We start from the raw sequence: 23485 nt of genomic DNA on the forward strand, positions 1-23485 counted from the left end.
ACTTTTTAAACTGTCATACCTTGTGTTGGTTCGCCAATCACGTAACACACAATCTCAAGCAACTGGAAAATGCACTTATCCAGCATCTACCAATCCCCATAGATGCCAGGGGTTTTACTGTACATATAGCTCTTTTTCTCCTCTTGGTTGCTTCTTGATTTGTCGAGTACTTCCAGCATTTTATTTCAGATTTGCAGCATTTGCAGTATTTTGCATTAAAATTGCCACAAAATCTGGAAAACAATTATAGGAATGGTATACAACACAAAAGTGCTGGAGGAACTCAGCAGGTCATGCAGCATCCGTCAGAGGCAAAGGTATAGACCAACGTTTTGGGCCTAAGGACAAAGAAGGGCTGATTGGCCTTCTGAGCTATTTTTTTCTGATTCTATAAGAAAAAAGATAGAACTTGAGTGAATAAGACTCAAAGTATAATGAGAAATTAATTGTGTGAAAGGAAGACTGGATTAATAAAGAGGAAGAAGAAAGTTTAGAAATATGTGAGAAAACATGTAAAGTTTTGTGTCCTACGGCATTAAGACTTTATGGTTTCAATTTTCGTTCTCTGGCCCTCCAAAGTCTACCAGACTGTAAGGAATGTAAGTCACACAATTAGTAGGGTCTTTGCGACATAAAACAAGATCGCTAAATAACAATGGAGAGAGTACCAACCACTTCATGATACTCACAAGAAGATAGACAGCAAGTTTCTGATCTTGCATGCTAACTACTTCAGTAATTTACTATTCATTGTCTACCTCTAACTATGCTTTAGGATTTCTTTATCCCATAACAACAGCTTATCCAGTACATTTCTCTTTATTTGACATAATGTCAAATGCCAGATTTTGAATCAATGATTGGTTGAAAACCACTTTTTAACCCTTGGGCTCATTAATTATGTTAATCATATCCAATTTTGATAAATTAAATGCTTTAAGACAAAGAAATTGAATTCTCTCAGACACATTAACCACATTTTGGGGGAAATGGTTTTCTAAACTTGTATGTATTAAATTAAATTAAGACCCTTCTGGCCCACAAGCACTTGTCGCATAAATACCTCAATTAACCTACAACCCCCATATATCAAGGGCAGAATGTAATTGTAGCACTCAGATGTAATCCATGCAGACACGGGGAGGACGTACAAACTCTTTACAGACTGCATCGGATTTGAATCAGGGTTGCTGGTACTAACGATGCTGCCCCAAACTGCGTAAATATTACTCAGTAGATTTCATATTTATGATTTACTTTTCATGAATGATTATCACAAGGATTCAGTCATTTAAATCAAAACTCTGTCTCTGCCCTATTCCATTAATTATGTTTTCTTTCTATAGTCAAGAAATACTTTCTGCATCTCACACATAATGTCTAATAAACATTACATGAATTGGAGTTTGTCACGTTAATAAAATTAAAATATTAGGGTATTTAAATGAAATTCCTAAATGTGCTTGTGTGCCAATATTAGGTGAGTTTAGTAAAACTTTCAATTCAAGAAGCACCTGTCATTCAGTCCAGTGATTATTATTTTAGTGCTGGGAGTGGAGTCTATGATGGTTTCAATATTAAGGATGACAATATTTCAATTACCTTTGGATATTAAATTATTGGTCATCTTAATACAAAGACACACACTAAATTTTCTCGAGAAGCACCTGTCCAAATCATACGAAATCATTGACTCAGTTAGATTATTTAGTGTATTATACCAAGAATGACCATTGGCAGCGTTAACCTTATTCAGTTAGAACTCATTGCTGCTCCCATATAGAAGATGTGAAAATTACAGCGTCCCTTTTAGGAATTGCCATTGAGCTATTACTGATATCTAGAATCCATTGGTGTTCCAGTACTGAATTTATTATGTGCCCTTTGTTGCAGTAATCTTGTTGTGAGTTTTATCCAATACTTACTGAAATTAATTTAGTGTCTGGAACTCAGACACATCAACATGAAGGAAATCTTACAAATCCATTCATGAGGGCTGATTAATAGATGACTTCAACTTGTCAAATTGGTGTTGTTCAGAGACGTGCAAGGCGCCTCCTTTTGCATGCCTGTACCACGGAAGAGAAGGATAAACCTCATCCTTAAATGGGAAGTGCAAGCACAGGTCTCACCAGCCAAGTATTAATTTGATTCGATAAAGTTGTATTGGGTAAGGGACGCTGCAACTTTAAGCACAGTGTGGGAGCCAATGAACCAGGAAGAAGAAGTGAACAAATGTGACAGGATCTCTCAAAAAAAGACACAGTGCAAAAAGGTGGAGGTAAGTGTGAAGGATTTGTGCATCATTTATTAGTGAATTTTTCTGGGATTTTAATCATTACATTGTCATCAGTTGGTGTTCATATTGTTATCTGGGACACAAAACAGATGGCCAAAAAAAAAAACTCTTATGAAAATCTAATTCTCTATCTCATTGCTTCAGATGCACTCCATGACTAGTTTAGTAGACCTGCTGAAAGTCTTTAAAAATTGCTTCTTCAAAGTCATTCCTCCAGTCTGACCAAGTAACAAACTAACCTCCACGTCAAAACTTACACACTGTTGATAATATGTTAGCTTGAGCTTCTTTGCTTTCGTTAATCTTCCTCCACACAACTGCCTCACTTTTTCTTTGTTGCTTTTTCATGTTTAACTTGCTCCTCTTCCTCAGGTATGAAAACACTTACTGTAAAATCGCCTGTCTCAGTGCCATATTTGTTTTTCACAAGGATGCAGTATTTGCCAGAGTCTGTGGTCCTGACATCGGTGATAACGAAGGAAGCAAATTTTCCAGATTCAAACTTCAATATCAGGTGAGCATCTCCCAGCAGTTCCTTTTCATTCTTCAACCAGGAAACTGCAGGAACTGGATCTCCCCAGACATTACAAGTAAGGTTAAGTGACTAAAAAGACATGAAAAATAATAATATTCAATCATTTTCTCAACAAAACCAAGGTAGCGGTTACAAAATGAAATTCATTTATTTCACATTCAAAATGCATATCTTTCAGTCTGTGGACATGTTGTAGTCAAACTCATGTAATTAGTTATTTTGTTAATCATTACAGATATAATTGTGAAAATAAGTTTGATGTAGTATGAATGCATGCTTCGTGTAAAATTCAATCAAATGCTATATTTATGACAATGGTTGATCTAGTATCAATACATGCACAGTGTAATATTTAATCAAATATAGAATGCTAGTTTTAATCTTGCTATCCAAAAATATACCCCATTTACCTTTCCTTCTTGGATTGTGACAACATCAGGCAAACCCCCGATAACCCGAGCACGATCTAATAAAAAAAATAAATGTCTTGGGAATTGCAAGAATGGAAGAACAAATCTCAGAATCTAAAGTTATATGTGTAACACTAATTTAGTTGAGCCTGAAACAGACAAGAGCCAAGATAGAAATTTGATATTTTCTCTATATAGGACATCTAAACATTAGAAGATAAATTAATTGGAGGGCATTTTCATGCCCCTAACTGGACAATTTGGCAAGAAATGGCAGAACAGTAGAAATGTAATTGAATTTGTCTCAGTGTATCCTGGAAGAGGCTCAAGGCAGTGGATGGCTCCCTTTAAAAACTATAACTCTATGTAATATCCAACAAAGCCATGGTGTTTTAAGAAATATAAATAATTCTATATTTTCACAAATGAATTATTTTGAATGCATCTAGAGTAAATATTAGTAAATTGTTTATTAAAATAGCTATTTCTCATTTGTATTAAATTTTATGTAATAACAGAACAGCTGAGAATACTCACTTTTTTCAGCAATTGCTGCCTGTCTGTATTTAAAAAAAGTTTTAAAAAAGGAAAAATTAGCAAATCTAGATATGAATGATTCCAAGTATAGAGACTGAGAATTATGAAACAATTTTTATATCAAAAGATATAGAAAAGTGCTTGGTGGTTTTAAAAGAGGAAAGGGAAGTAATATGCTGGTATTATTTATTCCTTGTAATGCAGAAAAATCTTTTGACAAATAACGGTGGCATTTTCAAACCAACAAACAAGGATACCGTATCTGTTTTAAATGACACTTTGTAATAAATAACATTTCTTTGAGCTAAGTATAATTTTATAAATGCTTTACTTTCTTATAATTATAACAATACACTCATCTGAGGAAAGTGTTGAAAGATCATCAGAAAATGTAAACTATCTCATCGCTTATATTGGAAAAGCAAGGGAGTGTCCCTGATTTATTTGAATCAATATTTATCCTTCAGTCAACTTCAGGAGTTTAATATTCATTACTATTTATAGAACTTGCTGTGTGCACATATACTACTCAAGTACTTATTGGTACTTCATTGCCGTAAAATATTTAGGGTCACCTTATCCACCTGAGCACCAACCCACCCAAATACCAATAAAAATTTGAATCCAATTAAGGCCAATAGAATAAAATATCTCTGTCTCTACCAACTGTAAGGGGTTCTGTGTAAATGGCTTTGAGGTGCTTTTTAACTTATTTGAGACAAAAACAGTAACCACAGTTCACTGCTGTGTTGACCTGATCTTAGATGGTGTGGTAGCTGTAGAGTTTGATTCTGTTATTGATTACAATTCCCAGTGCCCAAGTAACAAGCAGTCATATACATAATCAAAATATACTTTTTTATATAAATATTTAATACATTCTTCTTTAATAAATTCAAACTTTGACTTTGAGATACAAAATCACAATGGGCAGAGGTGAGGTAAAAAGTAATAATGTTTTTACCAAGGTGGGGAATCTAAAACTCAAGGGCATAGACTTAAGGTGAGAGGAGAAAGATTTAAAAGAGACCTGAGAGGCATTTTCTTCACACAGGGGTAATGTGTAGATGCAATGAATTGTCAGAGGAAGTGGTAGAAAGGGGATATTCAAAAAATGATTTTTAACACATCTGGCAAAATACCTTTTGCTTCCTTGTATGTCACTAGAATAAATTTCGATGGGTACATGGATAGGAAAGGTTTGGAGGGATATGAACTGAGTGCAAACAAATGGGATGAGCTTGGTTGGTATGGATAAGCTGGGTTGGCAGAACATTTTGACTCTAAAGGACATCTTTATGTCCCTATAAAGGCTCAGCAGATTCACTGTTCAAAAGACTATGTCCCTGATAATACAAATTATATTCAATGAGCTTGGTTTCATCACCTAAATAAAATCTTCAGGAATTTTCAACATCTTTCCCTCAATTGCCTATATGTCTTTGTTCTAGTTTAAAATTCTCCCAGAAACTATATGGTGCCATTCAACCCTCACTATCAAATATCTTAATGTGATTGTCAAGGCACAATCATTTAATAGATGAGCTTAGTAGATTGCAGGTCCTTTTTAATGCTTTTTAAATCTGTGTGCATAAGTAGATCATAAAAAAGATGGGTACAGTGGTGCAACAGTGTTTAACTGAGTCTAAGATGTCCAGGAAAATCCAAATCCCAGCAGGGCTTCAATGGAATTTAATTTTAGTTAATAATCTGGAATGGGGGGGGGGGGTGGACTAGTCCTATTAATGATAACCAGAAAGCTACAAGATTGTTTCAAACTCCATTTTCTTCAAATACTTTTGGTGAGTAATTATCATCTGGCTCTCTTCCAAATTTGGACAAGTTAGGCGAATGGGCCAGGATATGGCAGATGCAGTATAATGTGGATAAACACAAGGTTATTCACTTTGGAGGTAAGAACAGGAAAGAGGATTATTATTTAAATGGTATCTGTTTAGGAAAAGGGGAGATGCAGCGAGACTTGGGTGTTGCCGTGCACCAGTGGTTGAAAGTGGGCATGCAGGTGCAGCAGGCGGCGAGGAGGGCAAATGGTATGTTGGCGTTCATAGCGAGAGGATTTGAGTACAGGAATAGGGAGACCCTGCTGCAGCTGTACAGAGCCTTGGTGAAACCACACCTGGAGTACTGTGTGCAGTTTTGGTTGCCTTATCTTGCCTTGGAGGGGGTGCAGAGAAGGTTCACTAGGCTGATGCTGGGGATGGAGGGACTCCCATATGAAGAAAGGTTGGATAGACTAGGCTTGTATTCTCTGGAATTTAGAAGATTGAGGGGGGAATCTTATAGAAACTTATAAAATTCTTAAGAGTTTAGACAGACTAGATGCAGGAACCCAGAACCAGGGGCCATAGTTTAAGGATAAGGGGAAAGTTTTTGCCACAGAAAGTAGTTTAGGCCAGTTCCCTGTCAATATTTAAGTGTAGGTTAGATTTGGCCCTTGTGGCCATGGGGGATTAGGGGGTATGGGGAGAAGGCAGGAACCGGGTACTGATCAGCCATGATCATAATGAATGGTGGTGTAGGCTTGAAGGGCCAAATGGCCTACTCCTACACCTATTTTCTATGTTTCTATGTTTCAAATCATCATTTTTTTTAAAAATCAACATATTGTTACTTTGGCATATTATCTAGCAACTCCTGTACATGCAAAGAGTTATACAATTTAGAAATGAGGCCTTCAGCCCAACTCATGCCAATGAAGATGCCAACTATGTATTTACATGACCTCATATCAGGTGTGGTCAGAATAGAATAAATTACTAACATTAATCTCAGGAATTGCAAATGTGGGATTGCACACTGATTGCATTTGATTCTGTTGCCACATTTGCCGTCCCATCTTTCACCTCTCCCCATCTTTTCTCTTAGCAGGCTTCAGAAGGAAATGTTAGGTTTACTTAAAATTAGAATTTTATTATTAGGATCAAAGTATTCTTGTTGCTTCTTAATTTTTTTTTATTTTGTAAGGAATTTTGGATTTAATTAACATCATCCATCTAACCAGTTTGTTACTCTTTTAAAGGACTTTTATAAAATTATGGCCAATAGTTCTGTAATTTCTACTCATACTTCATCTTCAGATCCCAGATATTTAAAATCATTGAATGGTAATTTGATGGAGTGAGTCCAAATTTTTATTAGATAAAAGTGAATGATTTTTAACACATCTGGCAAAATACCCTTTGCTTCCTTGTAAGTCACTAGAGTAAATGCAATTTCCTCGCTGTGGCTTATTTGATAGGAATTTAGAGGCAATTCATTTTGCAAAAGTAACTTCTAAGTTGCTGGAAATCAGAAATAAAGAGAAATATTATTCATTTTTTTGCATGTGGAGGATTCATACAAGGGCAGTATTATCATGTATCACAAGAAGCCATGCAGATAATTAGGCTGAGACAGGTGGGGTGAAAGGAAGGATGAGAGGAAGGATAGGGTGGAGGAAGATGTGAGAAGATGAAAATTGAAAAGGAGATCCAAGAAAATGGACAGAGGGTGAAGGAAAGCGAATTGTGAGTGAGGTATAGAATGGTTGGGGTGAAATGAGGCAAGGGAAATAATGGCAAACTCTTCCAATGAAGTGAAGGGAATTTCTAAAGTTGGTATTATCAGGAAGTTCCACCTTTTTTAATTGAGTTGGAGCAAATGGGGAGTTGGAAGGATCAGACTTCACCTGAGCACAATAGTATTTTTTATCAATAAGTTAAACATGAAAGCCAGTATACATCCTGGTTGAAGTAAAAACACAATGCAGGAGAAACTCAGCACATCAAACCGTGTCCTTTATGTAGCAAAGGTAAAAATACATAACCAATGTTTCGGACTTCAGCCCTTCATCAAGGTTTGGAAAAATGTCACCAGGCATCTAAGCAAAAGTGTAGGGGAGGGGTGTAGTCTCAAAAGCAGGAGGTGATAGGTGGAGAAGGGAGGGAGAGGACAGCAATGATCAAAGGGAGGAGGGATGGGCAGGTGAATAGAAAGGGAGGAGAACTGGAAAGGGGGAAGGGAGGAGGGAGGGGAAGAGGAGAGCAGGATAGCAGAAACTGGAAAGTCTATGATAATGCCATTGGTTGAATAGTGCCCAGGTGGGAAATCAGGTGTTGTTCCTCCAATTTGTAGGTGGTCTTGGTGGGATGGTACATAAGGCCATGGACAGACATGTTACTATGGGAGTGTGACACAGAACTGAAATGGTTGGCTACTGGGATGTCTCTGTCACTGTAGTGGATGGAGTGAAGGTGCTCAGCGAAGCAATCTCCCAGTCTGCACCCAGTCTCTCCAATATAGAGAAAACCACAAAAGGAGCACTGGATGAAGTATATCAGTCCTGTGGCTAAACAAATGAAGTGTTGCTTCACTTGAAAGGTCTTTTTGGGCCCACAGAACATAGTGAGAAGGTGTCGGGGAGGGGGGAGATTGGTGGGGAGGCATAAGTGCACGAGGGAATCAAGGAGGGAATGGTCTCTACAGAAGGCAGAGAGGGGAGGAAAGGGGAAGATGTGTCTGGTAGTGGGATCCTGTTGTAAGTACCAGAAATTCCGGAGGATAATGTATTGAATGCGGAGGCTTGTGGGTGAGGGGGCCAGGGCAGATGAGCGGGAAATGGAGGAGATGCGGGTGAAGGCTAAATTGATGGTGGTGGAGGCAAATCCATGTTTATGAAAGAAGGCGGACATTTCAGAAACTCTGGACTGGAAGACCTCATCTCGGGAACATATGCAGCAGAGACAGTGAAATTGAGAGAAGGTAGATTGAAACTAGTTCAGTGGGACAAAAGCAAGCAGAAACAATAGGTCTACCTGAATAGTTAGGTTTGTGAAACGAACAGTGTGGGGATGGGAGACAATAAGGTTAGCGGCTATGGGAGGGAGGTGGCCAGAGGTGATGAGGTTGGAGATGGTGTTGGAGATAGTGGCTTGATGTGCTGTGGTGGGGTCCTGTGGGAAGGGTAGATAGGAAGAGGTGATGTCTAGCCTCAGCAAGGTAGAGATCAGTGCACCAGACCACAGCAGCTCCACTCTTGTCTGTGGGTTTGATGGTCAGGTCGGGATTGTTGCGGTTTGGCAGAGTTGAGGGCAGAGCGTTCAGAGGAAGTAAGATTACAATACAAGAGGGGAGTGGTGAAGTTGAAACAGTTGCTGTCTCGGGAGTAGTTGGAAATAAAAAGATCCAGAGCAGATGGCTTAACAGGACGAGGTGTCCAGGAGGAGAAAGAAAATTTAAAGCAGGAGAAGGGGGTCTTGTGTGTGGGGTGGGGTGGGGGGGGGGTGGGGGGGAGGGTGAAGAGTCACAGTCATAGAAGTAAGCCTGGTGGCAGAGGCGACGGAAAAAGAGTTCAGTGTATTTCCATATCTAAGAAGAATGTTTCCATATCTAAAAAGAGTAGATTGTTTTGATACATTGATTTGATGACAGGGTTTAACACTTTCCAAAGACACCTATAAGAAGCTACACCATTTCAAATTCCAAAGGAGGATCAAAACCTGCTACTAGTTCATCCAAAGGGTTACCATAGTGATGTGCTACTAATGTTGATAAGTAATAGTGAAAATTATTATCATACTCCAGATATATTTACAATAGATGCTGTCGGAAAGCTTAGTGCAAATTGTATCAGGTCAGTGTAAATGTTATGGGATCTTTCAAGCTTGGTTTTATCAAAATGGTTCGCATTCAACGGTGTACCAATCTCGGACTACTGCACTGACTATCTCTCTAGATTTCAATTACCTACAATGAACATACACATGGCACCAATTAAACTACAGTTAAAATTGTGAGCGTGCACATAGTGAGTGCATCTATTGTGCGTTTAAAGAATAGGACACTGATAAAGCAGTGCAGGAAATCTGCACCAGTGCATTTGTGTTCCAGCAAGGGTAGATAATGGAAAAAATAATAAATTAAATATTTTGTAAAATTGCAGTACTTACTTCAACCTCTGGAATTCGGCAAATGCTTCATCAAATACTTTAAGAAGAGAAACAAAAGTTGTAGTTAAGTGTGTAGCAATTAATTCAGCAACTAAATTGTATTAAAAACAACTGAAATGTAAAATTCCTGGTGTATGGCACCTATGGAGATTGATAGATGCTGGATGAGTGGGAACACCAATTTTAAACTTCTATATTTTTTCACATTTATTTTTCATGTTTTTTTTGCTGGTTGCTTGAGGCAGCCAGTTGCTTGAATTCCCGAAAACAGGAATTTTTCTGTAGTTTAAAATCTCCTACCCTGTTGCAAATGTGGTATTGAAGACTGGCTAACACCATGGAAACTAATCCATTTTAAATTTTGATTTATTCCAACATGGACAACTAGATTAGAATCTATATCAGATATTTACATTATTATTAGTACTGTTGTGACATTTCAATTTTTGCACAGATCTTGCTCTCATTTTGTAGTTAAGAGGATAAATTTGGTTAAGTTCTGCAATAGCACACCAACCACCTTGAAATTTGAGGTTAACAATTTAATCGCCACTGAAAAAGTGAAACTGGGAGAAAATGGAATTAACTAAGTTGAGGCTAAACATTTCTTTGTAAATATACAAACATTTTCTTGAGTAAATACACAAAATTGCTGGAGGGGTTCAGCAGGTCGTGCAGCATCCATAGGAGGCAAAAATATATAACCAATATTTCGAGCCTTTCATCAAGGTATGAGCAAAAAGCAGGCAGGTGCCCAAATAAGAGGATAGGGAGAGGATGGAAGAAGGGTTAGGTGAGGAGTATTGGTCAACAGCCTGGAGGCCATAAGTGAATATGCTGCTCTCAAGTTCAACAACCATCTACTCAGTCTCCCTCACTGCTCCAAATCTGTTCTCCCTGTTTCTCTCATGCTCTATGGCCACATATTCACAATACCTACCCTGAAAAAGTTCTTCTGCTCTCTTTGAAGGGGGTTCTGAGAATCTCTCCCCTGCCCCTCTTCCCTCCGCCTCCTATCTTTTTATCCTGGTGCTTGCCTGCTTTTTGCTCATACTTTGACCAAGGTCTCAGGCCCAAAATGTTAATTATATATCTTTGCCTCCTAAGGAAACTGCTGGACTTCTGAGTTTCTCAAGCAATTTTGTGTATTTACTACAATCGCAACATCTGTAGACTTTCTTGTTTCACCCCATATTCCTCTGAGGCTGTTTTCTAAAGCAGCTGGTTAGAGAAGCCTTGAAACAGGTATTTTTCTCGGCCTGAGCTAAGTAAAGGCTGTTTGTATGGAGGAATGGAAATGAAGAAAGTTGCTTTAATGTATCATTACCCACAATGATCAATTCAATGCATTGTCATATGTTGATTCTAAAATCTTCATTCCATCAGATGTGTTAATAAATCTTTGATGTACTGGAGTTTGTAATGTATGGGGAGATATGAGATGTACAGCAATCAGCAAAGAGTTCTTCTTCCATACTAATTGAAAAGTATATAAACTCTGACACTCCACTGGGCTTGTCAGAATCAATTAAATATCATAATAGAAATAAATGGAAGATATTTAATATGTTATTAATAATAGAGATTGGAAAGCTACTCTCACAAATAATGTTGCTAGATATCTAAGCTCTAGCTGGTGCACATCATTAGTTTAACTACCAGTAGTTGGCACATTTTGAGATTGGTTTTACTAAATAATATCACCTCAACGAAAATGTTTAAGATTTAATAATCACCCAGGAAAAATCAGAAATCCTATACAATGCCTATTTTTATGTTCTTGTATCTTATTTTCCACCATTTATAATCAAATTTTAGTGTTTTCTTCACTTGTGGATTGAAGAAATGTATTGGTATGAGTTAGCTCTCAAATGATCTACTGTTCAATAGATTGTTCCGAGTTACCATGGTAAATTACCTCAGAGGGAAGAATGGATTTTTTAAACCTATCTTGGCAGTCAATACAATACTGACATTGAGCACTCATCTTCAATTTTAACATGAGGGAAAGACTCCCTTGTAAAACATTTTCCTGTTAAAGATCAGTTGCAAACCTAAATAACAAATTGCCACTTTCTACTCTTCATCCTGCTGAATAATATATTCACATGGTCATGGCTGCAATTCTTTCCACAACATTTTTTCAGAATTTACAAACATTAAAACAAATATTACTTTTATCAGCAAAAACATATCAAAGGAAATATATATCATAATATTTCAATCATGGAGCACCATTTTTTTTCTTTTACTTCAGATTTGATGATACCTTGGTTCATAATACTATTTATTCCAGAATCCTGAGTCATTTCAGTAAAATAATCAGGATAAGATTAAACCAGTGCCTGTTACACATTCAACCCTCACTATGAAATATTTGGAAGGTTGGGGACACTGCTAAATTGTTCCTGTCTTTCCAAGAAGAGCTCAATACTGCTTTAGATGGCACAGCTGTAACATACAAGCATTCCTAGGGTATGGCCAGAGGGAGCTTTGCACCAATTTTGCTATAAGACAGCATGTTATTACAATATCAAGATTAGTCTTAATAGAGGAAACTCAATCACTCTTACCAGGTCCAGTTAATTCAACTGATTTTTTATGACCTTCTTTTCCATCAAAGAGTTCCAGAGTATACTTTCCCTGATCCTTCTGTGTGGGCTCATTAATCTGCAGCCAGATCTGCTCCCCTGTGACACCACTCTTTACTCTATCTGTCGATGCAAGCTTTGTGTCTCTGTAGAAAGACAACAGGCATTTTAAAGGCAATCCAAACTCGAGGTGGCTCTGAACTCTGTATCTTCACATCATTCAGTTCATTGATGACGTAAAGAGAAACTAGTTCAAGTGGACGGCATGAAATTGCATACCTTTTTGATGCTTCTCTGCAAAAATCAAATGCAAGATAGAAGTTTTGTGCTGGGAGCAGCAGTTGGCAAATTGGACATAGTCAGCCCATCCTAATCCGCAATGCTCCCAACATTTAGGGGCCAAATATCCCAAAAGTGATGTCTTACTTGTGATGCCAGATGATCTTCAAATCCTCCAGGTAGTAAGAAACAAAGGAGTAGAGTCTGATACCATGCTCTGTACTCTGTACCTTCACATCAGTTGCAGTCAGAGCTGCAATGTTAACAAAAAAACACTTAAGTTTCTGTAGTCAATTAATGAAAATCTTGAGAAAATAAGAGAAATGTGCTGCATTCAAATAAAACTCACCAGCCACACGACAAACTTCACTTATCACATCGCCGAAAGCTGTAAAATTAGGATTAAATTATCTTAATGCAAGTTTATCTACATTCTTTCTGTCACAATATATAACACAATTCCAATGGTATATTGAAAGATGAAGTCATGAATTCTGTTTTACATCCTGGATCTTGATTGCATCCCCACCTTCTCCTATTACTGTTTGGATGGTGTGTTGGCTAAAGGATCTTCTAATTTTATAAAATTTTATAAAAACTTTTTAACCAAAAAGTGCATTGCCAGCACATGTCATTGTCCAGAGGATTGACTTGTACAATTCCTTTCACATCTTTTGCAATTAATAATTTATGATTTCACATTTCCTGAACAGACCTGAAGCATTATCTCTTGTTGCTACCTGATCTGCCGAGTGCTTCCAGGACTTTCAGCTTCTCTTGTAGATTTCCAGCTATTGCAAGTTTATTGATTCTTCAAGGATCCCACTATTTTGTGTGTTTAAATCTTGAATAATCTAAGGATCCATTTAATCTTATTTATTTATTAATGTACCTTTGAGGTCTCCAATTATTCAAAAATCTACATTGGGGCCCAACAGGTTGAAAGCAAAAGGAATTACTTTCCTATGCACTTTCCCTGAAGCAACACCTGTAAAGCAGCAAAAATATCCATTACAATTTCATACATGCATCATCAAACAAAAGATTAATGATATCCCAAGGAAATAATAGGGGCTGATGATCAATGGCAAATGTGTGGTGATAGGTTTTTCTGAGTTATGGCCCAGTGAAATTGATCTTGCTCAGTTGCTAAATGTATCCAAGGCCTTTCTCCCCTGAACTTTGTAGTACTAACAGAGGAGTGCGGGCAGTTTATGAAATGTGAGTCATAATGAAAGGAGCCTGTGGAATGGATTATAGGGTTTGACATGAAGGACAGGGATCTTGAGAATATCAGGAATTGAGCGGAGGGTGGGTGAGAGCATGCTATCAGCTGTGTTGGCAGGACAGGGATATAACTAGGCCAGACTCGGTAAGGCCTGTAGGGAAAAACTTTATTAAAGGTGCTTTATATCAGCCTCTGGGCCAGTGAGCTTTGGGTAGGAAACCCAAAAAGGTCAGGTTTCATTTCCAAGGGGTGTAATAGATATTGTTAAAGATTGGCCATATATTTCAGATAATGCTTCATAAAGTATGATTTTGGACCTGGCAATTCTTTAGCAGCTGCCATGCTTCCCAGGTCAGCCATGAAAAGCAGGTTAAATCAGGCATCACAGGCTTCATTAAGGTATTTACAATGTCAACCCGCTCAAGAGAGTTGATTAACTGCCTGCTCCTTAATACCACTCCACAACAAGTTAGTGGGTTAGAACTATTCTTAATGATTCAGAATAGCTCTTGATTAACCTTTATTTGCACCCCATTTAAAAATGACACCCATTGTTAAGGACTAAAAATCGTACCTTTCTCAAGCAGTCGTAAAGTGCTTGAATCTCTTCCTCTGTCATCTTTCAGTACAATTTCATAAACACCAGCATCCTTCTTTGAAAACTATTGCCAAATATTAAATCAGGAATATTAGATCAAATTCGTATGTTTATCACAATTAAATTCTGTCAGTATCTTTTAGAAAAAGAGTCCTCTGTTTTTGTCCACCAAGGTGGAGTTTTGTTAAGTTTATATTAGATTTCTTGGTGTGATAACTTTACTGTGCAAGTATGCATGAGCAAATTAAACATCTGTTTCATATTGTAGTGAGACAGTTAAGAGTACTAATATTCCAGATTCATTCTTTATTTTTTTGTTGGCTTATGAGAGATTTTTAAAAAATATATCCTAAGTCACTTGTGTCAAATGCACATGGGAGTTACCCTGCTTCCAAAATATGCTTCTTTTGACATCAAGTGGCAAAACTCGTTTCCAGTTCAGACTACACCTGTTCTTTTATATGTTGATATATTCCTAGAAACTTGGATGTGTGGCTTGATTTAATTTGGTGCAGTGCATCAAAAAGTTATTTTTTATTATTGTTGGCAGTGGAACATTTTTGGTTCTGATCACTGTACCCTAGAAATTCAAGAGAGAATGTCAAATTATGGGACTCCCCATGCAACATCCTTGTTGGGAAATTAGTGCATTGTTTTGGGAATGCCAAACATTGGGTATTCAAGGGACAACCAAGCATTCACAGTGGTACTCTAGATTGTGATCATTTTGGTGAGTGCCATCACCTCCACGCACCAACTTAACTCTCCTCACCAGTACCCACTCCATTCTCGCCAGTCTCACCCCATTTTATCATTGGATTGGATCTCCCTCCCCAATTTCCTGATGGATCCAGGCCAATGACACAAATCACCTAATGGTTCGAATCTCATCACGTGATTCATATCGATTCCCAAATTTGTTTCCAAGCTTTTCACTATTTCATGAAAACCAAACTGGCCTTCAATTCAAATTGTTCAACTTCCAATTGCCATAGGTGACCTCAGTCCTGAAATGGCAATGGGCTCTGACTTCAAATTCCTTCAGTTACACAAATCCTGCTGCATCAACTCCTTCATGATCATTTTAGTGTCCCACACACCTGGAAATCTCGGTCTTAATAGAGACACTGATCTTGTAACACTCTTTCCTGAAACCCATATCACAGCAAGCTGCTGATTTATACTCAACCTTTACCCACTCCAGGCTCCATTTCAAGGTTTTGAAGAAGAGAACCCAAGTAGTTTCCAAACAATCCAGTTTTTGCTTTAAAAGAGATTGGACAAGGAGCAGGAAGATGGGTCATTCTCAAAACCTGGGAATGAGCTTTACAGCTAATGTTACCATCTATTTCATGACCAACGGGGATCGCAAATCCCGGGATGTATATTGCAGCTAGGGGAAAACAAAGGCAGCTTCAATACACAGGTAAATATTTTTTTACTGCACAGCTCACACGTTAGCAGGAAGGACAAAGAATGCTTTGGGCCAGCTCTCTTCCATGCCTGTTAGCTAATCCACCGCCAGGGTCATTCCTGAGATTGGGATTAGATTACTCCTGCACCTTAGGATTGGTCCATCCAGTATCAATGACTGAATTCCCAGAAATGGAACTTGTTGCAAGGGTTGGCAGCCAGTTTCACTATCTTCCCACCTGGATGGAAGCCAAATCATCTGAAAGAGCCACCCATCATTTTTTAAAAAAAAATAGAGATGTGCATTGTGGCATTAAAAATTCCATAGCATGTATGAGATCCCTGCACCCACATTTTCCAGCTCTGGTTCCTCCATCTATGGAATCCACTCTCCCCAGAAATGGCAACATCTCCTACTGATTGATGTAATTACAGTAAGTCTCACTAAAGTACCTAAACATCCATACCTGCTGCACCAACAAAGTACACACACCATCCTTGAAGTCATGCTTTTCATCAAACATTATCTCTCTATCATCTTTGTACCAGATAATTGATGTCTCTTTTTTGATATTTGCCACCTAAATTGAAAGAAAAGAGAAATATTAGCATACATGTTTTGTTCTTCCTTTATTCTATAATATTCAACAATAAATTCACAAGATTAGCACTGGGTTTTTCTATTTAGTTTTCATTTCCTGTTAAATCATCCTGTGGGTCAATGAGAACTTGCTTATCACCTGCCCCAAATTTACATCGTGGTTCCATCAGCAACTGTTTATCTTCTATTACCTGGCAAATCCCCATTCCATATGTGCATGGCAAAACAGTGGGGGTGGGGGGAGGGCAATACTGGATGATCATGCAAGTGGGTGCCTCCTGAAGTTATTATTTCACTTGCTTGAACTTTATTTATCTGGTTTGACTGTTTATGAGGAAGTATCCCTTCTCTTGTGAGTCATCCTTGGGTCACAGATGAGCTCTTGAGCAAAAATGGTTAATTTTGCTTTTAATGCTAATAGTGACCCATTTTCAACAATTTTGATGGTTTATTTTATTTTTATTTCTGTAGGAATGCTCAAAATGATGGGATTGGTACTAGAAGGGAAGTGAGGAAGAAAACTACTAATTTTTATTAGTCAAGGTGCACTAGTTGCCTATGGTATATCTCTCATAGGAAGCATTTCTGTTGTACTTAAATAATAGGATTTTCCCACAAGTATTGAACATTTTTGGCATATGCAATTCCAGTTTTAATATCAAGATCACAGAAGATGCAATCTTGGTGGCTGATTGTCAGTACACTATTAACCAAAGGTGACTAGCCTGGTTCCCATCATAATACAACTTAAAGGGACACTTTCTTGACATCAAAAGTGGTGATTAATTGGGAGCATAATTCATTCCGCTTGTCTAATATTTTATTTGTACCCCAGGATTATTAAAGGAGGCTTCATATCAGTGCAACCATAAGCCTCTCTATTAAAGATTTTAAAATTTTAAGATTTAAGATTTTAAAAGGGACAGACAGAGTAAATGTGCATAGGCTTTTTCAATTAAGAAAGGGGGAGATTCAAACTAGAGGACATGGTTTAAGATTGAAGGGGGAAAATTATAAGGGGAAATTTCTTTACACAGAGGGTGGTGGGGATGTGGAATGAGCTTCCGGCAGACGTGGTCGAGGCGGGATCATTGGTTACATTTAAGGAAAGACTGGATCGTTACATGGATAGGAGGGGACTAGAGGGGTATGGACCGGGTGCTGGTCAGTGGGACTAGGAGGGTGGGGATTTGCTACGGCATGGACTAGTAGGGCCGAACTGGCCTGTTCTGTTCTGTAAGTGGTTATATGGTTATATGGTTAAATCGTCTCTCAACAATAGCAGCCACCAAATCAAGTTGCCTGTTGAAAAACAATGAATATGCTTTCAAATAGATGTAGGAGGCTGAGGGCACAGATTCTAATTTTGCCTGTGGTTTTACAGAAATTACATTGCTGAAGTGACTTATGAAGATGAGCACCTTGCTTCAACTTACAAACATCCTTTTACATATTGTTATGTCACGGACCAGCAGCAATAGAAATTCACCAAGAAACTGTTATTGTTTTTATTTTAAAACAATATATTTATTAATATATTAATGATTCCTAGCTTTTGACTTGGGCAATGGGCCAACATAATCCACAATAACTTTAAAAAATGGTTCATCAAAAGCAGGAATGGGTTGTAATGGAGCCACTGGTGAACCCTGATTGGGTTTGCCCACTATCTGACAAACATGGCATTTCTGACAAAATATCACATAGTTTTTCTTACACCAAGATGACCACCCAAGGGTGAGATATGGGCCAAGGTTAAAATTTCATCTCTATTGGCTTTAGGTTCTACAACCTCGTGAACAAATGCTCATTCTTCATTGGTAAGGATATCAGATGGTCTCCACTTCCTCGTCAACATACCTTCCTTTAATAATATCCAACTGGCACTTTATTAATTTCATAATCAGCGAGAGCCTTATCCCCCTCTTCAATAAAATCAGGATCTCTGTTCTGCCCCATTTATGACTCTTTTTGGGATAAGAACAAATCCTTACTCTTAGGTTTAACACCAGAACTCTGGTCCAATAAAGAAAGAGGTAAAGGCTTTGGCAGGTTATTACAACCTGAGTGCTGTTCTGTTCTATCACAGATTCCAGTCCCTTTTAAATCAGTCTGCACAGCACTGCTTGCACTGGCAAGCTTTTTGCCATAGCTTTTACATCATTTGGAACTCACCTTTCAATCTCCTCAACTAACACCATATATAATCATCGTTCATATTTTTTGATGTGCACCATCGGTTGAAGCACACAGCTTTGTCATATGCAAAATCTTTATAAGACTGATTCACCGATTTCCTCAAATTCCTGGAACCAATTTATAAGCCAAGAGCACAGCTTGCTTAACAGTCTCAGAATCAGCAGCTTGTCCAATTGCAAGGGCAGAGAAAGCCTGTTGGGCTTTCCCTTTACTCACGCTTTGTAACATAAGAAGCCAATGGTCTTTTGGCTTCTTTAAACTCTCAGCAACTTTATAACATTTTCATATTGGGACTCTAACTTGATTAATGATTCCTCATTTTGTGCAAGCCATTGTTTATTACAATTTAAGGTGGTACATAGAACACATATGTCCAAACTCAAATGATCTCATTTCTATGCAGATGTTGATCCACTATGTGATAAAGTGGAAAAACTTTGAAGCTTCACTGATCCATATGCTTTGGGAGTGCCCCAATCTAGGAAATTTTTTGGAAAATATTTTCTAAACTTTATCAATGATTTTTAAGATCAATATAGAATCATGACCTTTAATTGCTTTGTTTGTTTGTTTTTCTAGCTAATTGGATATACCTCTTTATCACATTGATAGCCAGAGAAGCAATATGAATGAAATGGAAAGACAACTCTTCACCTACTTATACACAGTGATTACATGATGTTACATCCTATTTAAGTTTGGAGAAATAGATACATCATTAAACATAGAAAGTTTCAATTTGAAAGAATACTATCATGACTGGAAGATTTAAGAAGTTAGATGTTCTGGAGATTCTCTGTCTAGTGTCTGAAGGTCACTATTTGATCCATATCTTTACAAATTTTCAGAAGGTAATCTTGATTAGAGGGAAGGGATAGATTAAATTTAGTTCTAGTTTTCTTTTTCTTTTTATTCTTTTTAGATTAACTTGTTAAATGTGGGTTTATATATTTTGTCATTAAATAAGACAAAATTTACTATTTGTTTAGATCAAGGGATTGTCTAATTTAGTCTTCCTTATTTTCTATTCAGAACTATTTTGCAATATATTAGCAGAAAGAGATAGACTGTTAATTACTATACTGGCAGAATTTAATGTTTTAAAGAAATATTGTTTAATAAACGAATATAGATAGGTTTAGATTTACATTTATATTTAATTTGTGATATGACCTGTTTGTTTTATTAGAAATCTTTGTATGTAGGATTTATATGTTAAACTCAATAAAAATATTTTTAAAAGAAAAGAAACTCTCGGCAACTTTCTCAAAAGGCTGGAAGTATTTATCAATCTCAACCTCATCAAATGGAGGAACTAACCTAACTTTCCTACTGGTCATAAACCTCTCACTTAGACCAGAAGGTGGAACTCTATTTCTCCTCTTCTCTATCTCAAACTCACTTTGTTTCTCTGCTTTTTTCACCTCAAATCTCATTTGCTTCTCTGTTTCCTCCAATATATGTTTTTTTTTAACTCTAACTCAAGTATACTTAGCTCAAACTGCTGTTGTTCTCTCTGCCTTTCCTTCTCCTCTATCTCAAATCTAATTTTTTTTGGTTCAATTTGTTCCACTGGTGACTCCTGCTCAAGGGATTTACTCTCGGGAAATTGTTTTGACTCTCCCTCTCCAAACTTCCCTACTGCTAAATAGTGTTCAACTATAAATCTCTGGACCTCTGCCATTTTCATCAACAGTTTTACTGCTGCAAGTTCCAACTTTTGGGCGATAGCCACCAACTCGCTCTTTTTTGCTCCCTGCAAACCTATTGAGGATGGCAATTCCAAAAAACTTATCAATATTCATTGCTGCTGTTTTTACACACATACACAAGCCTTTTAATTGCCTTTCAGAAAGGAATTTAATGAATCAAATTGAAAATCAATAAGCTCCAAATTTTGGTCAAATCCCAGATGAGCTCCCAATTTGTTACATCACAGACCAGCAGCAATAGAAATTTACCAGGAGACTGTTATTGAAATGCAGACTCCTTCTGTGCATCAGGTAAAAGGTGGAAGAGACTGAGTGACAGGACTGCTGAAAACTCACAAATCATTGTTAAGTTGCTTGCTGTGAAATATCCTTTCAGATGATTGGTTAAGACAATTTCTCTTTTCTTTGCATAGGAAAAATGAAATGTGTGACTTCCACCATGCTTCGAAAAATCCTGGCATGGGTCAGCTGAAGTGACCTTTCTTTTAGTCATGGTGTGATTCAATAATTCCCCTTCAAAATTACCTTTCCTTTGGTCATGGTAGCCCCGATGGGGCTCCCCGATGGGGAGAATCAGCTGAGTTGTCCATTTCTCACAGAGTCACCTCAGCACAATGTTCATGAGATGGCTGCTGATCACCAAGTGTGCAGTTCCTTTAAATGTTTCTCTCACATGTTTCTCTCTCTCCCCATCTGTCCCTGGATAAAATAACAAATGTTCTCTCTCTTCCTCCAGAGGATAAACTTTGGGCACAGTCTGTACCTGATCATTGCCACTCATTTCTCTCTATAGTTGTGAATGGTCCCAGCCTGTACTAACCCTCAAAGTGACAGTCACTAAATGAAATAGGAGTTTTTAATAATATTTAATTCAACCATATTCCAGGTCTGTGTCCATTGGACTATATGGCTCATTGTCGTACAAGAAATTTGAATTATCTCTTCTAACTGTGACAAAGGTTGCTTGTTTGTAATTTCAAGTGGATCATGAGTTCTTTGAATTGAACATTCAAGAATGAGACTTTTGATATACAGTTTATTTTTTCTCAATTCTAATCACCCTGACACAGCCATCTGTGTGAGATACAACCACATATAATCACATGGGGAACTGTAGAAATTGTGCATTAAAACAACATTTTTACATACTTCATGATATTAAAAAGAAGCTTGCCCATACTTGCTTGTTTTAATCATCAACAATAATTATGTATTGTGCGTAGGAAATTTTGTTCAATTGATTTCACTGGATTTAAATTTTGGAACAATATTTTGTAGTGTACATTTAGTGCAAACAACAATTGGTGAATATTTACCCTTGCAGGCTTTATTTTCTTGATTTACTTTAAGAATTCTGGACTTCATTCGTCAGGGGATTGAGTTCAGAAGTCATGAGGTCGTGAGACCATACTTAGAATATTGTGTTCAGTTCTGGACACCTCATTACAGGAAGGATGTGGAAGCTAAGGAGAGGGTGGGAGAGGAGATTTACCAGGATGTTAACCAGATTGGAAAATACAATTCAAGAGCAGGTTAGCAGAGGTAGGGCTTTTCTTGGATTGAAGAAAGATGAGAAGTGACTCAGTAAAAGAATACAAGATTATGAGAAGACGTCTGTATAAAGTGAAAGGAGAAAAGTTTAAGGGAGACATCAGGGGTACATTTTTATTTACTTAGAGAGTAGTGGGTATCTGGAATGCATTGCCAGGAGTGGTGGTGGAGGCTGGAACAATAGGGGCATTTAAGAGACTCTTAAATGGATGCATGGATGATAGAAAAATTGAGTTATGAAGTTGATGGGGTTAGTTTTTTTGGTAGGTACGTTGGCACAACATCATGCTGTTATGTTCTATGTTAATTCAACCTCTCTGAAGTTTCTTGCTGAATTTCACATGCTTTGAGTCTACACTTGAGACTCACCAGAACAAGGTGATGTTTTGCACTAATATTGTTTTATTTATGTTATTTCATATTTGGATGGACCTGTCTGGCATCATATCTGAAATAGAAATGGGTCCATACCCAATCAATAAATAATTTTCTTACAAATTAGGAAAATTCTCAGTTTTTCTAGAACTCCGATACTCTTGTTGTGCATGGAATTATTTTTGGAAAAAGCTCTGCTATTATTTTTCTCTTCAGGATAAAATACTTAGCTGTCCTCTATATATTTAAATCATTAAGTATTTTATGGAATTATAGAATCAAAAAGTATGTAAGAAAAAGATCTATTTACCTTGCATTTCAAAAGCACATTGCAGTCATTTGTAACTTCCCATTCAAGATACTCAACAAAATGAGGACCTGTAACACAAAATATTTATCACTACAAACAATTTTCCCCAAGATTAAAAAATAAATATATTTTCTTTAGTACATTGATGTAATTATCATCTGGCTAAAATTTAAAGAAGCCTGTTCAATTATTTTTCTTAATATTTTTGTCTTTAGACAGCAAACAAGGTTTTGCATAAGAAGCAAATACATTATATCGTTGGTTTCACAAGCAGCAAATAATGCATCAAGTGGGAAAGGGAGGAATAATACACTCAATTTTACCTTGGGCTGATAATCGTGTGACTGGGAGGAGTTGCAATCCGGAGATGTAGAATGAGATCCAGTAGATATTAGTTCCTGACAAGTATCCATAAGACTGAGTCAGGTAATGGCTGCCTGACTGGAGGAAGAAACAAGTTCTCCATCTTGATACTTCAGAAAAGGTTCGGGGGAGGTTACAGACCTGGGCACCTGAGGCCCTATTCACTTTAGTGAGGCTGAAATATATCCAGCCTCAGTTGCAAAGCAAATGATGCCACATGTTCTGCAGTGTTTGTTTCCTTCACAGCTTACAGAAGGTGGAGCTTCCAGGAGGAACCTACAATCTTCATTGTTTACTCACATAAAACATCAGGGGCACATTACACAAGATTAAGTTTTAACAATGTAATTGAAGGGTCTACACTTTCACCTTGATATCTCATCCACATATATCCTAGCCTCACTTTTCCAAATGAATGAACAGTTTTTTGTCATCAACATACAGATGGAATTATGCAGCTTCACAACAACTTGAATATAATGAACATGAGAAGCCACCATGAGGAAAAAATAAAGATAACAAAAGGAAGAGGAAAT

General features: G+C 37.4%; 1 protein-coding gene across 6 annotated transcripts in view; it reads right to left on the reverse strand.

Moving 5' to 3' along the window:
• Window positions 1-2282: 2282 nt before the first annotated feature.
• myom1b (myomesin 1b) overlaps window positions 2283-23485 on the reverse strand; it is a 196277-nt gene continuing 175074 nt past the window's right edge. For all 6 annotated transcript variants that reach the window (XM_069921754.1, XM_069921752.1, XM_069921753.1 and 3 more), the window contains 10 exons: window positions 22587-22654; window positions 16306-16419; window positions 14402-14489; window positions 12949-12987; window positions 12747-12852; window positions 12303-12466; window positions 9730-9766; window positions 3782-3804; window positions 3245-3300; window positions 2283-2903 (listed from right to left, as the gene is read on the reverse strand). In XM_069921754.1, the coding sequence (XP_069777855.1) occupies window positions 2622-2903; window positions 3245-3300; window positions 3782-3804; window positions 9730-9766; window positions 12303-12466; window positions 12747-12852; window positions 12949-12987; window positions 14402-14489; window positions 16306-16419; window positions 22587-22654 (977 nt within the window). In that variant the 3' untranslated portion in view covers window positions 2283-2621. The remainder of the gene's footprint in view (window positions 2904-3244; window positions 3301-3781; window positions 3805-9729; window positions 9767-12302; window positions 12467-12746; window positions 12853-12948; window positions 12988-14401; window positions 14490-16305; window positions 16420-22586; window positions 22655-23485) is intronic.

Source organism: Narcine bancroftii, chromosome 2 (assembly GCF_036971445.1).
Source record: "Narcine bancroftii isolate sNarBan1 chromosome 2, sNarBan1.hap1, whole genome shotgun sequence".
Taxonomy (NCBI): Eukaryota; Metazoa; Chordata; class Chondrichthyes; order Torpediniformes; family Narcinidae; genus Narcine; species Narcine bancroftii.